We start from the raw sequence: 16,044 nt of genomic DNA on the forward strand, positions 1-16,044 counted from the left end.
ACACAGGTGACAGACTCTATTTGAAGCACATGTATTGTAAGATGTATTTAAAAGTAATACATTAGTAGAATATTAGAGCCTTACTATTTCACAATACAAGGAAGCAACACTGAAAAAGTTTGAGAGCAAAGTTATTTAATTGTTTCAAGGTAAGCCAAGTTTCACAGCGCAGAATATAAAAGCAATGCAGACTCCCAGTGCGTCAAACTGTAATGAAAGACGTAAGCATATCGTAGCATGGCAGGGTGCATGAGGAGTAATGACAGACACAGCGACGTCACAAGACGCCTGGAGACAAACTGCAAAGCACATGGTGGGTGGGGAGTAAAATGTGGGCATTTATTTTGTTGTGTGTTTAAATTTAACATATATAGTTATCAAAATCCTAAAATGTTTATGCAAAAGTGTCTTCTATATTGCAGAATCTTTATCAAAGAAGAGAATTAAACATGCTTATGTTAGTTACAATAAAATTAATATATTTATGAATTACTCATTTATGAATATCTTACATTTGTAAATATAATTTCCTAAAATGTCTCTCTCAAAAGAATATTTCTTCTCAACACTAAGAAGGCATCATTTTAACTTTAATTATTTTCTTAACATGAATTTATGCATGTATTTTAAAATAGTGCTTGATGTAATACTGGACATTGGTTTATGTTAATATTGTTGTATATAGTGACAAGTAAAATTAGGATGTGCAAGCAATAATGTTGTTAAACTATAAATCTAAATGTACAATTTAATCAAACTAGGAAGTTAAAGAACCAATTGAAAAGACTGAATTTTTCTCAGATATTGAGTGAATACTCGAGGTCTATGAAATCTTGAGGGCAATTATAAATTGCCTGCATCATTTCCTTTGAACACAATCAATAAGCTATAAGCATTTAGAAAACAGTGTCTTTCAAATAATAGCAGATGAATTCATTCGTCTGTATTATCACATCACCAAGGAAAAGAAGTAGCATGGTCAACAGGATGAAATGGCACTGATCAGAACTATAAACACTTGTCAACCTAACACATTCCTATATTAGCAACAACAACAAGGGTCACTAATTAGAAAGGGATCCATTTTTCCACACTACAAGCTGTCCAAAGTGTGCCATGTTTGCCACAGAAACAATATTTAAGCTACTGTGAATTGTAAGTAAACAAATTAAGATGTAGCCTTTAAAACCAGGAGGAAAAGTTTAAGAATTAATATTTTCTTCATAATTAATAAGAAAACTCTGAGCTTGGAATAAACTGGTTCTTGATGAAGAGGCATTTTTGATGGGTATAGTCTACCCACTATGTTCATTATCTTGGGTTTGTATGATTATCCAAATATCACCATGTACTAAAGCACCATTATTATACAAAGCGCTTTTGGGGTCTGAGACATCCGTGGAGATTAAATGGTAGGTCCAACCTATTGTCCCGTCATAGAAATGCTCAACAGTGCCCCGATCCTTTGAATAAATAGAAATTAAGTTGTAATATTTGTTATTTTGTACAAACAAGAAAATACTAGCAATGTGCTAAGATAGACTCACTCTAAAAACAAAGCACCCAGAGATAAGTTACAGAGAAGACATCTATTTGATCATTCTCATATGCAACAAGTATCTCAGATGTAAAAAAAAATAAAAAGAACAAAAAGTTGAAAAATTTGGCGTAGTAACCAGTGTAGGACAGGATACAGAAAACAGCTCATTTCTTATAAATTCCTTGGAATCTGTTTTATGTACAGAGATGAGGGTGATATATATAACTAAAACAAGATAATTGAGTGACTACGCCCAATATAATGCATACTGCAATGCATTAATTATATAATACATTTTGATCTATTTATATGTGCTTGGCACAACCTGGACAATGATGTCTTGTTACTGATGTTACTTTCATGATAGACACATGTGAGGAACTTGGAGAAAGCTGCTCTTCCTTGGAATATCATAACACAGAATATAACTGGTCAGTTCTTGCAAGTCTCACCTTTAAATAAAATTTAGCATTTAACTTTCTATTTAAAACAAGCCAATTTTCGAACCCACAGACACAACTGTCCTGGGCTCCTGGGAGCTCATGGATTCTGGACTGACAGCTAGGGAGCCTGCATGGCATCAACCTAGGCCCTCTGTATGTGTGTGACAGTTGTGTAGCTTGGTTTGTTTGTGGGGCTCCTAGCAGTGGGATCAGGACCTGTCCCTGGAGCTTGAGCTGGCTTTTGGAAACCTATTCCCCATGCTGGGTTGCTTTGCCCAGCCTTGATGCAGGGGGAGGATCTTTGTCCTGCCTCAACTTGATATGCCATGCTTTGTTGACACCCATGGGAGGCCTTACCCTTTCTGAACAGAAACAGAAGTGGAGTGGATGGGGAGGGCAGAGGGGAGATGGGGGGCAGAGGGAATGGGAGGAGAGGAGGGAGGGGCAACTGTGGTCAGGATGTAAAATAAATGAAAAAAATAATTAATAAAAGAAAAAAAAACCAATTAAAAAATATGGTTATATAGAGGCCCCAAGGTATAACATTTAAAAACAAGCATGTTATCACATGAATAAGTCATCAACTATCAATAGAGAAGGTTTTGTAGTATTTGGTTGAGAAGTGAATACATTATGATATTTCAGTTACACATCCCTTACGGTTAAAAGTCAACTAGTTAGATCACTTATATAAGGTGATGAAATATGTTCTTTATGTGAGCTCACATTGGCTTAAACTTCTACTGCAGTCTTTAACAATGAAAGCAAGACATTTCCCCCTCTGTACATAAAACATGGTTATGCTATAACCATTCATTGACATGAAAAACTTGTAAACACTATAATGACTAGAATCATGATAAGGGTGACCAAACAATATTCACATGTATGTACATATATATGCATATATTTCAATATGCATATTGGGAAGTATGCCCATACATATATGTACACACAGAGACTTCAATTCTACCACCTGAAAACTACGTTCAGTGATAAAAGGAAAGCTATGTAAATCTGGAAATTATCTAATTATGCTTATATGTTGATTTTTTTATTGCATATGTTTGAGATCAAAAGATTTTCCCTTAATATTTAGAAAGGATGCATGCAGATAAACACAATTAGAAACATTTTTGTTTCTATGAAAATAAGATTGGTATATTAAGGAAGCAAAAAACATGCCCCAATCAAATTATAAAAAGTGGAAATATATTTAAAGTAAACTTTGAGATGCTTTGTATAGATATTTCAAAATACCTGGCATGGTCCTAGGATAGAATATACTTACTACATGCTTTGGGGGCTGAAAAGGAAATAAATACAAATGAAACCAAGTCTTAAGTAAGTCTAAAATAAGTCTCAATATTCACTTGTCAATTTCCATTTGATGATTTTTGCAAACACAATTAGATCTTGTTTTTCTTATTGTATAAGTGTAAAATATTGGCATTGATCATAAATGTACAGATTATCTTGTATTAGAAACAAGAATTTTTTTTCTGCCCTATAACAGAAGAGAAATTTTACCTTTGTCCAAAAGGATATAAAGTCAGTTCTATGTTTACATTTTGGAGAACACTCCGCACTGTTTTCCATAGCGGCTGTACCAGTTTCCATTCCCACCAATTGTGAATAAGGGTTCTGTGGTGGCGTGAAAGAAAATGGCCCCTATAGGAAGTGGCACTATTAGGAGGTGTGGCCTTGTTGGAGGAAGTGTGTCACTGTGACAGTGGGATTTAAGGTCTCCTTTTACTCAAGGAATGCTCGGTGTGACAAACAGTTGCTTCCGCTGCCCATGGATTAAGATGTAGGACTCTCAGCTCTTTCTCCAGCACCACATCTGCCTGCATGCTGCCGTGAAGATAACGGACTAAACCTCAGAAACTGTAAGCCAGCCCCAGTTAAATGTTTTACTTTATAGGAGTTGCTGCGGTCATGGTGTCTCTTCATAGAAACAGAAACCCTAAGACAAGTTCTTTCCAAAGATCCTCACCAGCACTGGTTGTCTTTTTGGTGGTTTTTTGTTTGTTTGTTTGTTTCTTGAAGAGAGCCACTCTGAGCAGGGTGAGATAAAATCTTAAAGTGGTTTTAGTTTGCATTTCCTTGATGGCTAAAGGTGTTGAACACTTATTAATATTTATTGGTCATTTGTGTTTCTTTCTTTTCTCTTTCTTTCTTTCTTTCTTTCTTTCTTTCTTTCTTTCTTTCTTTCTTTCTTTCTTTCTCTCTCTCTCTTTCTTCCTTCCTTCCTTCCTTTCATCCTTTCATTCATTCTTTTTCTTTCCCTCCCTCCCTCCCTCCCTCCCTCCCTCCCTCCCTCCCTCCCTCCCTTCCTTCCTTCCTTTGAGAACCATTTCTTTAGTTCACTGTCCTATGCTACATTCACATTTACTGTGGCACTATTCATGATGGCAGCAAGTGGGACCAGCTAGATGTTCATCAGCAGATAGATGAATGAAGAAAATGTGGCACACATCACACAATAGAGCTGCAGTCAGTCATTACAAAAAATAATGACATTGGCGGGAAAAATGGAGAAACTGGAGACTACTGCATTAAGCTACGTAACCCACACCCTGAAAGACAAATACTATATTTTTTGTTTACATGTGAATTCTAGATTTTGGTTTTCATATATGTGTAGGGTTGGTGGGTACAGGTCATCACACTAGAAAGGAGTCCAGGAGAGGGGAAAGAGGTCTTAAGTAGGGCGGAGGGGGTAAGAGAATATACATGGCCTGAAAGCAGAAGGGCGGCCTCTGGGTGGGAACAGGGCCAGTGGGAGGAAAGAGGAAGAGATGAGTGGGGGGATCATCACAAATATGTATAATGTGTAGGAAAAGGCTATAATGAAACCCACTACTCTGAATGATAATAAAAAATAAACTTTATAAAAACACCCCACAAACAACGAAGTCAGAAGAAAGCACACGTGTGCCCAGTAATCCAAACAGCCTCATTTACTCGGGAAAATAACAGAGCATCTCAGGAAAGCACTCACCAGAATCTTCAGTAGGCATGTCAACTACCAGTTGGTCACTGTATTTTCCATATAAGCCATTAGTGCATATGGCCACTATTTGAAGAACATAACTCATATTAGGTAGCAAGTTATTGAGAATAGCACCCTAGGGGGGAAAAAAGACATTACAAATGATACAAAATAGTCTTCTCAGAAAATATTAAGAGTGAGAAGTAAACAACTCTCTTTCTCCTGGCTATGTGTCCCTGCATGAAAATGCACGTGTGTGCACTTGTATATGTATTTGCATCTCACAAAGTAGTGTTATCTTCACTATGAATTTTGAGAGGAACTATTTGCTCACAATTTCTCAATTCTCCTACATTATTCTCTCTGTATTCTAGACAAATGAATTTAAAAGTAGTTAAAATCTTTATCTATTGCGTCTATATGCTATCAAACATATTAATAATGGAAAGTTTATTTAAGTAAGTTCCCAAGAGTTGCAGTCTTGCTGCCTGAATGCAGAGTTCAGAGACTTTCCTGGTGCAGTGGTGTCTTCCTGTACCTGCATCCAGATGAAGGACTGTGGACCCACTACCAGCAGGCCAGCCCTTACCTATCAAATCAAAGTCCTAGTATTTGGGTCACAGAAGGAATCGGAACTGTACTTTCTGTAATTCATGTAATTCACGTGCATGGCTAAGAGAGCATTTTATATTATTCTATACTCAAATTTCGGACCTACTTACCACTTTGCATTTGTCAAGTAGAAATCTGACGCAATGCAAAGGACTTTTGAAGTCCCCTCCCTTGCTTTTCCTGTGACTGAGTAGAGAATACCCAGCTCTTACAGGGTGAGATTCTCAGGCCAATTTTGAGATTTTAATTGGAGTACTTCATTGTTCTTTACACTATCTTATTTATATAAAAGGGGTATACTAATGTTCAGTGCTTAGGTTTTCCATATGTATCCACCTCTTATAATGTTGTTGACAGTGTCATGATCATCTTGTATTCAATTCTAACTACTGACATAATTTATTATGCCTTACATTCCCTGGAAACCCCTTCACTCAAAATCTACAGTGACCAAAGGCAAAAATACATAATTATTTGCAAATTCTTACCTTGGAAGTCAAACTATAATGTTATCAGACAGAAAGTAATTCATCTTATAGTTACCAAGTCCTGATAGCCATCTGTTAAAAACTCATGCTTGGTTTGGTCGTTTCCCTCCAGTGGCTGGTACAGAACGGCAAACTTCTCAATCATAGTGTCATAAACAACTCGAGGTCTTTCCCATGTGACCAGAAGGCTGGTGTAGTTTTCAGGGTCAGCTTGCACATTTTCTGGCTCTGAACTGCACACTTCAGGAGAAAAACAGCAGGTCATTGGCACAACCATTGGCTCCTGGGTTTTGAAGTAAGTAAAACATACTCTGTGAAGTTTTTTTAAATTGCATTTTAGTTCAATAAGAAGTAAAATATTATCTCTTTTATATCATGACACGCCAATTTTTGTACCTAAAATCAGATTTGTTAGGTTCTTTCAGAAGGAAAGAGGGTTCCTCTGGCTGGCAGTTCTGGAGGGTGGAAGTCCTGGTGTAGACCCTTGGACTATGATGCATATTGATGGGAGTATGTGTATATCTCACTGTCCATAATAGTCCCTTCCTCTGTCCCTAAACAACTCCAGGATTCAATCACAGGCATTCCCCCCACACACTTAATCTATAGTCACTTTCCAGAGTCCACTTGCAAGCACCACACCCTCTCAATACCCTCGACATGTAAGAACTGTGGCTCCTTTCTCCAGTTTCTTTTACTCTTGCCTACAATATGGTTTGGGGAGTATTTCACATTCACTTTTAGAAACAATGGACATACAATATCTTCAAACTCATTGTGTCTGTATATGTCTTATTTGATACCTGACAAATGTATGTAGCTCAAAACAAGAAAAAATAATTCAACTATAAAGTATGGTCTATAACTGGATATTTTTGCTATTAGAGAAACTCTGAAATAATTAAAAATTCCCAACCCATGAAAGTCGTATCACAACTAAAATCGTCAATTCAGTCTTTTTGAGAACTGGCAATGAAATTCCACGTTGTCATCATTAACAGATTAAATAAATAAATAAATACAGGGAATTAACTTATTTGTCTCATATGAAAATAAAATTGAGAAAAAAAAACTTTCAAAACTTCTTAAAGTAACTTTAAGATCACAGCAGGTAGGAACTGGGCCAAAAATTCACTCATTAGAAACAGTCTTGGTGCTCTGTGGAATGTATGTGTATGTGATAAATTTAGAGTAGTTTATACAGAAAAGGTTAGCTGCCACAGACATTTGCAAAGTAAGGGAAGAGAAAAACCTTTCAGGACAAAGATTAAGAAATTCACTGACTGGACACTCTTTTCAAGGGATATAGAGCACTACAAAGCTGTGTCACGGAAGCATGTGGGTGTCTTAGATTAACCAATTATCGTGGGTCAGACACCCATAGGGATTCTGGAAATATGCCAGCAGGTGCTTCAGAATGCGCCTCAAATTGTTTCCCCACTTCCTTGTCTTTTTCTTTCCTTTTCTCTCCATCTTCTAGTTTGTAGTTCATCTCATCAACACATGAGGGCGCCCACAACTAACAATTCCCTGAAAAAGTAGGCTGATTTACATACAGCTGACTATTAGCAAATCTGTGGCTGTAACAGTACATTAATTAACCACAAAATATAAACATATGCTTTGAATAAATACCTGGGTAAATTTACATGTGTCAGAGATAGGGTCTTTCTTCCTTTTTTCCTTCCTTTTTTTTTTTTTTTCAAACTAGTAATGCTATATTTTGTTTAGGGAGGGCTTAGAGTGAGATGCTTCTCTAAATATAAGAGGAAAATTCTTTCATTGTGAAAAATGTGAATTCAGACTAAAAATATGTTCCCAAATTATGTTTGGACTACACCATATACTGCTACCTGTGACTCTTCTGTGATTTTTTTCCCACCAGATGGCAGAAGACCATCAAACCATTTCACAATGAGAGCAGCACATGAATTATCATTGGAAAATCAATACACCTCCTTCTTCCTTCTAGGGCAGTGTACCTGTAGAAGGTAGATTTCTGACGGGATAATTTTTAGATTTTTCTCCTTCTGAAATAAATCCCACTTTTTAGAGAAGGGGAATGCTTTAAAGTGAATTGTACTCTTTAAGATGTACTCTTTAGCCAGGTGGTGGTGCATGCCTTTAATCCCAGCACTTGGTAGGCAGAGCCAGAAGGATCTTTGAGTTTGAGGCCAACCTGGTCTACAAAGTGAGATCCAGGACAGGCAGTAAAACTACACAGAGAAACCCTGACTAAAAACAAAACAAAACAAAAAGTACTCTTTATAATTTATTAATTTAATGCACCCGCACAAAACAAAAATGTCATAAGAAAAATAAAAATGTGTTAGTTGATATATGCCCTAAGCATTCTTACCTAGCTTCCCTAGCTTTTCTGTATTTGTCTGATCTCACTGGTGGCAAACAGGAGATACTTAAAATGGTAGCCATTTGTGTTAATATGAAGTGAGACTTTACAAAGAAAGTTACAGTTCTTTGATATCAGGTTCTCATTTCTTAGCTGTCCTACTTATAAGTCTATATGACTCTATTAGTTATTTTAATAGTTTGGGCTTATATATTTCCCCTTTCTTTCTCTCTTTCTCTCTCTCCTTCCTTCCTTCCTTCCTTCCTTCCTTCCTTCCTTCCTTCCTTCCTTCCTTCCTTCCTTCCTTTCATTTTTCTTTTTCCAGAGCTGAGGACAGAACCCAGGGCCTTGTGCTTGCTAGGCAAGTGCTCTACCACTGAGCTAAATCCCCAACCCCTCCCCCTTTATTTCTTCATTCCCCTTTCTCAAGGTAGATCCTCTACCTTCCTATCAACCCAACTTCATGTTTTCTCTTTCCAAAGAGTGTGGAGTCCAGTTTGTGTTGACTGACTAATCCTGAGCATGGGACCTGCCTTGGAGTGTAGTTGATAAACCTGCTGTCACTCCATTGAAGAAAACTGACTTTCTTCATCCCAACAGCTATCTGTTGGCCTTAGTTCTTTGCTCTGTTGTATCTGGAAGTCATGTATCATCTCTGGCTCTTATAAGCTCCCCCCACCCCCACCGCCTTCTGCATAGATTTTTGAGTCTTGAGGGGAAGGTGTAACAGAGACATCCCACTGAAGGCTGAGCATCCCAGAGTCTTCTGTGCTCTACATGTTGACCAGCTACAGGTTTCTGTGTTAATTTCCATGTACTTCAAGAAAATGTTTCTCCAAAGCAGGCTGAGTCATTCCCCAGTCTATGGATATGATGACGTGTCATAGAAGTCATTTTATTGCTATTTTCATTTAACAGTAATACCAGTAGGCTTTCTCTTAGGGCCAATGACCTATCTAGCCTCAAATTTTGGGTCTCATTGACAGTGTAGGATCTGTCCCATCTTGTGGAGTGGGCCTTGAATCCAATTTTTAAAAAGTGGTTGGTAACTCCTATAATGCTTGTGTTACTAGTACACCAGTGGGCATATCTTGTAGGTATGTCATTATTATAGCTCTTGGGGTTCACAGCTGGGTGATACTGATGACTACTTTTCTCTCTGTGTAGCATGTATAGTATCTTCAAGCACCATGAATTGCAAGCCAGAAGGGATGAAGCTTCCAGTTGAGTACCTACTAGATTTCTCCATGTCCTATGACATAAGCACATGGTATCTTCAGTAGGATTTCACTGTCAAAATTCAGGAAGCTAATCAATAGCAATAGTAATTGCCCATAATGCTTGGAATTCCTATTAGACCCCATTAATAAACAACTCAAAAAGAGGCAAACCATTCTTAATTCTTGGGGCTTTCATTTGGTAGCATACAATGTCTATTTGGGGTATTTTCACCCCCCATAATATGGTAACTCCATTTAAACTCCTTTTAAATATGTATATATTTTAGCAAGCTTCTATGGAAGTAGATTTCTATATGGTTACTAAAAAAAAAAACAAAAAACAAAAAACAAAACAACCTCCCCTTCCCTGGAAGATACCCCCCTCCATGCCTTATTAGCTAACTCATCTCTGGGTATTCTAAGTGAAACACATATATCTTGAGCTTTATTTTAATCAGAACACTATTTTTAAAAGCATCCTTTTTGTTAACTGATAATCAGTAGTTTAGTAATATAAACCCTTAGCTAGCCTTATTCTTTAAATATTGAAACAAAGGTCTTGAAGGGATAAAATGTATGTACTTTAGAATGTGTCCAAGAGGAAAGTCCAACTTACACCTGTATACTGTGACTTGACAAAGCGTTGACTGGAACTTTTAAGTAACAACCTAATTGGTTCTGTAAATATAATTTGTATTTGGACATAAGATTAGGCAATCCCCATGGAGTCGATATTTAACATGATCTAGTATTATTTTTCCTTAATATTGTTCTATGGGCATTAGTTGTTATTTTTGTTTTGGATTACATGAGCATGTACTGTATGTCTCTGTGTGGAGTTGTACACAATGAGTGGAGGTGTGGGTGAGGTCTAGAAAAGAGTGTTGATTCCCTGGATATACAGGTGTCTGTGAGCAGACGTACATCAGTGCTGAGAACTGAACCCAGGGCTGCTGCAATCCTGTTAGGTATTCTTAGCAGTAGGTTCTATTAACTGTTGAGCCATTTCTTCGGCCCCTCAAATTAGTGTAATTATCTTATTAGAAAGATATAAATTATACTCTGGACTGAAAATCAGGAAGTCCTTTCCAGATTAGTATGTATTTCATTATCAAACACATGTTAACAAAACTTTAAACAGTAAAACTTACACTTCCCTTGTACAGGCTTCATCAACTTGGAACATGTTACTTTTCAATTCATTTCCACAAGTTACACTCACTCTGGATCCCAGCTACTCATTCTAAGCAATGATGGCTGAGAGAAGGAACCTGGTTCTTGAAGAACACAGAATTGTATAAAGTGCTGAAGTGCCACACACAGGCAAAGGGGCTCCCTAAAAGATCTACTTGATCAAAGCGCCATATGTGTTCTGGATTAAAAAGTTGAATAAAAAGATTGGGTATGGTACCCTTGGCATGCAGGTATAGCTGTTGTTCCTGCCTGCTGGAAGCTCATCCCTGTCATAGCTTCCTAAGGTTGACGTTCACAAAGTTCCAAGTGTCTTTATTTTCTAAATTCTAGACTTCATTCGCAGAGAAATGCACAAAAAACCAAAACCAAAAGCAAAACAAAACAAAAACCTGTGACTTAGACCAAATGGGGTTGTGCTCATCAAAAGTCACATGTAACCATTCAAGGATGTAAAAGTGCGTCATTCATATTTAGTTGGCATAAAGGGCAGTGGTTAATTATTCATTGTATTATATGGAAAAACGTGTACTACACAGAGAAAGAAACAAAAGATTAGAGTAAGCAAAGTGCTGAATGTCTTGAGGACAAAAGGAAAAAGCAGAAGCAAAAGAAAAGGATAGCAGGAAAGAAATGGAGGAGAAATACAAGAAAATTCCTTGGTTATGAGAAATCTCTCTGTAATCAAGAACATTGATGTAGAAGGTACAACTACATCTGAGTTCCCCTTGGCCTTTCTTGTTCTAGGGCATATCCTGAGGTGCATGCCGTTTTCCTGGATGGAGAGGGCATATTCTGAGTTGCATGATCTATGGCTAAAAATGTGAAAAGGAAAGAAAGGTCAGGTAAGTGGGCTTAGGGGGGTGTTGAGGGAAATGCCTTCATATTAAATGACAGCAGTTCAATTTGTAATGCTTGATCTTCTAAGAAGTAAATGATCTTTATTTTGCTTTCTGACTACAGTTAGATCTAGTGCTATCTACGTGTGACCTTAACAACACTATTTAAAACTACCGACTTTCCAAAAAGTGGTTTGCTAATGTATAATTCATAATGACATTTTTAGGAAATGGTAGAAAATATCTTACCATTCATTGCCTTATGCTACATAGTTCAGATACATTATGCTACAAAGATACTCCTAACATGCTTTATTTCTTGAAAAGCACACTATATTGTATCGCTCTAAATTTGTACATCAAATTATTTACAGTGCTAGCTAACATTTGAAACACATTCACATGTACTTCACTGAAGGACATTCTATAACAAAGTATTTAAATGCACACCAAGCTAATTTTGCATAGCTATACTTCTTCACTGTGATTGCTTGTTTCCCCATGCATATGACACATGACAACAACAGCAGTCACTGAGTCTGCAGCTCACTCATCTAAAGCACTGGAGTGCATTGCAAAATTTAGCTCCTTTTGCATCGCACAGCAGCCCTCTGAGGGCACCACTTTCATTCTTTTCATTTTATAGGCAAAGACATGGTGGCTTATAACGTCAACAACTTCACAGTTTTTATGTAACAAAGTACTGGAAGTACTTGGAAGTAAATGTGCTGTGGATGATTGATTGATAAATAAAATGCTGATTGGACAGTAGCCAGGTAGGAAGTATAGGTGGAACAAAGAAATAGGAGAAGTCTGAGAAGTGGAAGGCTGAGGCAAAGACACGCTGCCAGCCGCCGCCACGATGAGGAGCAGGATGTACCAGTAAGCCACGAGCCACGTGGCAAAATATAGACTAATAAAAATGGACTGAGTTTAAGTGTAAGAGCTAGACAGTGTAGGCCTGAGCTAATGGCCGAGCAGTTTAATTAATATGAGCTTCTGAGTAATTATTTTATAAGTGGTTGTGGGGTCCATGGGGCTGGGCAGGACTGGAGAAAATTCCAGCTACATAAATACTTTCTGGTCTTTGAAGCCCAAGTTCTTTTTCCTGCATGCTTCGACAGCTCCTGCTCTCCAGTGGGAGAAACTTGTTAGGGTGCTAACAGCACAGCATGGAAATGTCTGTGCTTGGAAGGCAGGGCATAAATATGAACTTTACCTACTTTATATTTTTGTATGTTTAAACTGTTGTCCATAGTGTTTGTTTGTTTATTCATTCATTCATTCATTCATTCATTCATTTATTTATTTATTTATTTATTTATTTGAACTGAGGATCAAACCCAGGGCCTTGTGCTTGCTAAGCAAGCGCTCTACCACTGAGCTAAATCCCCAACCCCATAGTACTTATTTAAAAGGCACCTTCTATTAAATCCTTCCTGATCAGATGGTTCTATCAAACTCTATTAAACCCTTCTTGATCAGATGGTTCTATCAAATTCACTGATTCTTAGAATCTACAATGTCCACTTTATGACGTCCAAATGAAGTGCCTTTCTGAGAAATGGTAGCCTTCCATCAAAGCAGAAAAGCAGAGCATCCATGTTCTGGTGAAGTGAAAACTGAGAGGCTACTGTGAGTGTGAAACTGAATAGGGTCGGGGCTTTAATCTCAGAGTGCACTTGGAAACAAGGAGTCACATGCTTTGCGCATGATTTGCTACATATGTTGCTACATAAATAGATATTTTCTGCGATATACTTATGAAGAGCAAGATTTAGACAATTTTTATCATACATTTTACTTCCATTCTAGTCAAAATGAACATGTTAGATATTTATAAAGGTAAAAAGTATAAATATACCATGAATTCCAAGACTGAGGAAAAGGTTTAATAAAATTACACTAAGTCGAATACTATATAACAGCTAAATGCTTTATTAACGATCCCTTTAATATCACTATGTAAAACACCTCCCATTATGAGATATAACAATGTTTTTCATTGGAGTGGAAAGCCTGAAAGCATATTCAATAGAGTTCTCCGTGGCCATCTTTGAGTGGTGATTTTTAGTGTCTCCTGTAAGGTTACTCTTACTTTCTTCTTTTTTTGTTGTTGTTTTGCTTTTTCAAAACAGGGTTTCTCTGTATATCTCTGGCTGTCCTGGAACTCACTCTGTAGACCAGGCTGACCTTGAATGCAAAGATCCACCTGCCTCTGCCTCCCTGAATGCTGGGATTAAAGGCATGTGGCACCACTGCCAGGCTCATATTTTCTACTTTAACAGTAGAACCAATATAATACCTTATTTTCAGACTAAATTTGACAAAAATTAAAACCTAAATTCTACCCTCAATTGTTGTCAAATTTAGTTCCAAAAAGAAGGGAGATAATGCATTATTATCAAAATAACCATCACAAGGACATGAATAACAATGAAATAATAATAAATGCTTCCTGAAATGCAAACAATCATGATAGAGAAAGAATTGTTTCTGCTCATAAACAAATGTTCCAATTCCAAACACAAGTCCCCCTTCTCAACTGCAAACAGAGAGCAACCAGCTCAGTTTTTATTATAAATTCAGCAAATGCAAAATATTATACAGTTGGAATCTGTAAAATCACTGTATAATTATCATTATATGCTAAATATACATCATTGTCAAATATAATAATAGTTTTACCTGAATAGCGACAGAGTTCAAATAAGGAAAGTCAGTTGGCTCCTTTTCTCAATCACCGAGGAAATGACTTCTTAATTTTATTGTGACACAGATACTGTTTTTAAAATTAGAATCCTTCTTTGAAGCTGTCTTTAATCGAGAATCTGAACTGTATTCCATGCATTCTTTTGAAGACTTTGAGCATTTAAAAAATTTCAAAAACATTAAATAAAGAAGAACTTGGCTAAGACCTGTCTGGGAATCTAAAGCTACTCATTCCTTCGGTGCCTAGTGCCAATATCATATGTTCTTTGTAGCCCCAAAGGCTAAGAAAAAAGAGAACTTTATGTATTCTTTAACTCATTTTTGCATCACTCATTTATCAAGAGATGAGTTGGCTGTGCCTACTGGACAGGGACTGCCTTTTATTCCATGCTACAGGTCACAGTGAGATGCTTAAGGTAGAAATCTACTAAGAAAGTGAGGCAGATGAATAGACAGCTCTGAAGCAAGGCAATGAAAAATAGCATCACTATAGGCAAAGGACCAGGACAGTTCAGCAGAAAGGGATACTGTCAGGGATGGAGAAAAGGCATGTTGAGTAAGACAGATGAATCACTAATTGTTAATAATGCCTCATATTAAATATAAATAATATCTGACTAAATATTAACTACCTGGATGAAACAATACAACAAACAGAACTGGAATCTGCTAATAGACAGATTTCATTGCAACTTCAAAATCACATTACGTTTTTATAAATTGAAGCTTTAAAATTAAATTCTATGTAACCAAAGAGAAAAAAAAATGACAAAAAAAGGTGTTCTTTCACTCCTATGGCTTCTTGGTAAATAAAGGCCCTGTAAGTGGGTAACACTCCAAAGGGTGAGTATGGGAGTGGGTAACACTCCAAAGGCTGGGGATGGGAGTGGGTGGGATGATCCCCAGGACCTGGGTCAAGGTAATTCCTCCACTGAGAAGAACTGGAGAACTATAGTAGCATGAAGGGAGCAGCCGAGTCTCTGCCAGAGAGACAGGACAAGGGGAAGGTCAAATGACCAGAGGGCTGGAGCCTGGATCCCAAAGACACAAACCTATAGTAAGTTAGTATTGGCCTCGAAAGGGTACCAACAGAATACAGTGACTCTCTCTAAGCAATTGTCTAAAGCACACGATGTCTGTGTGAAATGCTACCTTGGCTGTTCATGAGGAATCTTGGGAGAAGTGTACCTATGAACAAATACCCTGCCCAAAGAGCCCGTGGGCATATGTTTTTGATGGTAGAACTCATTTATTTAAAAATTTGCATCTGTAGCTCCCTCTAATTTAAATAAATAAATCGATTTCCAATAGCCTGCTTTCCTAATGAGTTCTTCTATTTTAATTATTTTGGAACAAAGTTACAAATATGCGATAATTACTCTGACAGCCATAACAATGCCACCACAGAGCTGTGGGATAGTGTGACAATGTACATGCACAGCTGAGAGGAGTAAGATTAATGCCCATACATGCCAGTGAGACCTGCCTGCCTTCCTGGACAGGCTCTTCACATACTTACTGTAACTGAGAACAAGTAGTGTAGAGAGAGTGCAGTGTTTCTGTTTGACCTTAGAATAAACGAAACCTCCAAAAGGCAATGCTTTTTAAAATTTCATGTTTTTAAGGACATTAATTTTAAAAAAATTTAAAAAAA

At 37.3% G+C, this 16,044-nt stretch overlaps 1 protein-coding gene across 6 annotated transcripts in view; it reads right to left on the reverse strand.

Annotated features, from left to right (window-relative positions):
* Window positions 1-16,044, reverse strand: part of Ptprz1 (protein tyrosine phosphatase receptor type Z1) — a 186,248-nt gene that overhangs the window by 62,428 nt on the left and 107,776 nt on the right. For all 6 annotated transcript variants that reach the window (XM_036181207.1, XM_036181212.1, XM_036181211.1 and 3 more), the window contains exons 9-10: window positions 6,134-6,318; window positions 4,988-5,114 (exon numbers count right to left, since the gene is read on the reverse strand). In XM_036181207.1, coding sequence (XP_036037100.1) covers window positions 4,988-5,114; window positions 6,134-6,318 — 312 coding nt within the window. The remainder of the gene's footprint in view (window positions 1-4,987; window positions 5,115-6,133; window positions 6,319-16,044) is intronic.

The sequence above is a fragment of the Onychomys torridus genome, chromosome 3 (assembly GCF_903995425.1).
Source record: "Onychomys torridus chromosome 3, mOncTor1.1, whole genome shotgun sequence".
Classification (NCBI taxonomy): Eukaryota; Metazoa; Chordata; class Mammalia; order Rodentia; family Cricetidae; genus Onychomys; species Onychomys torridus.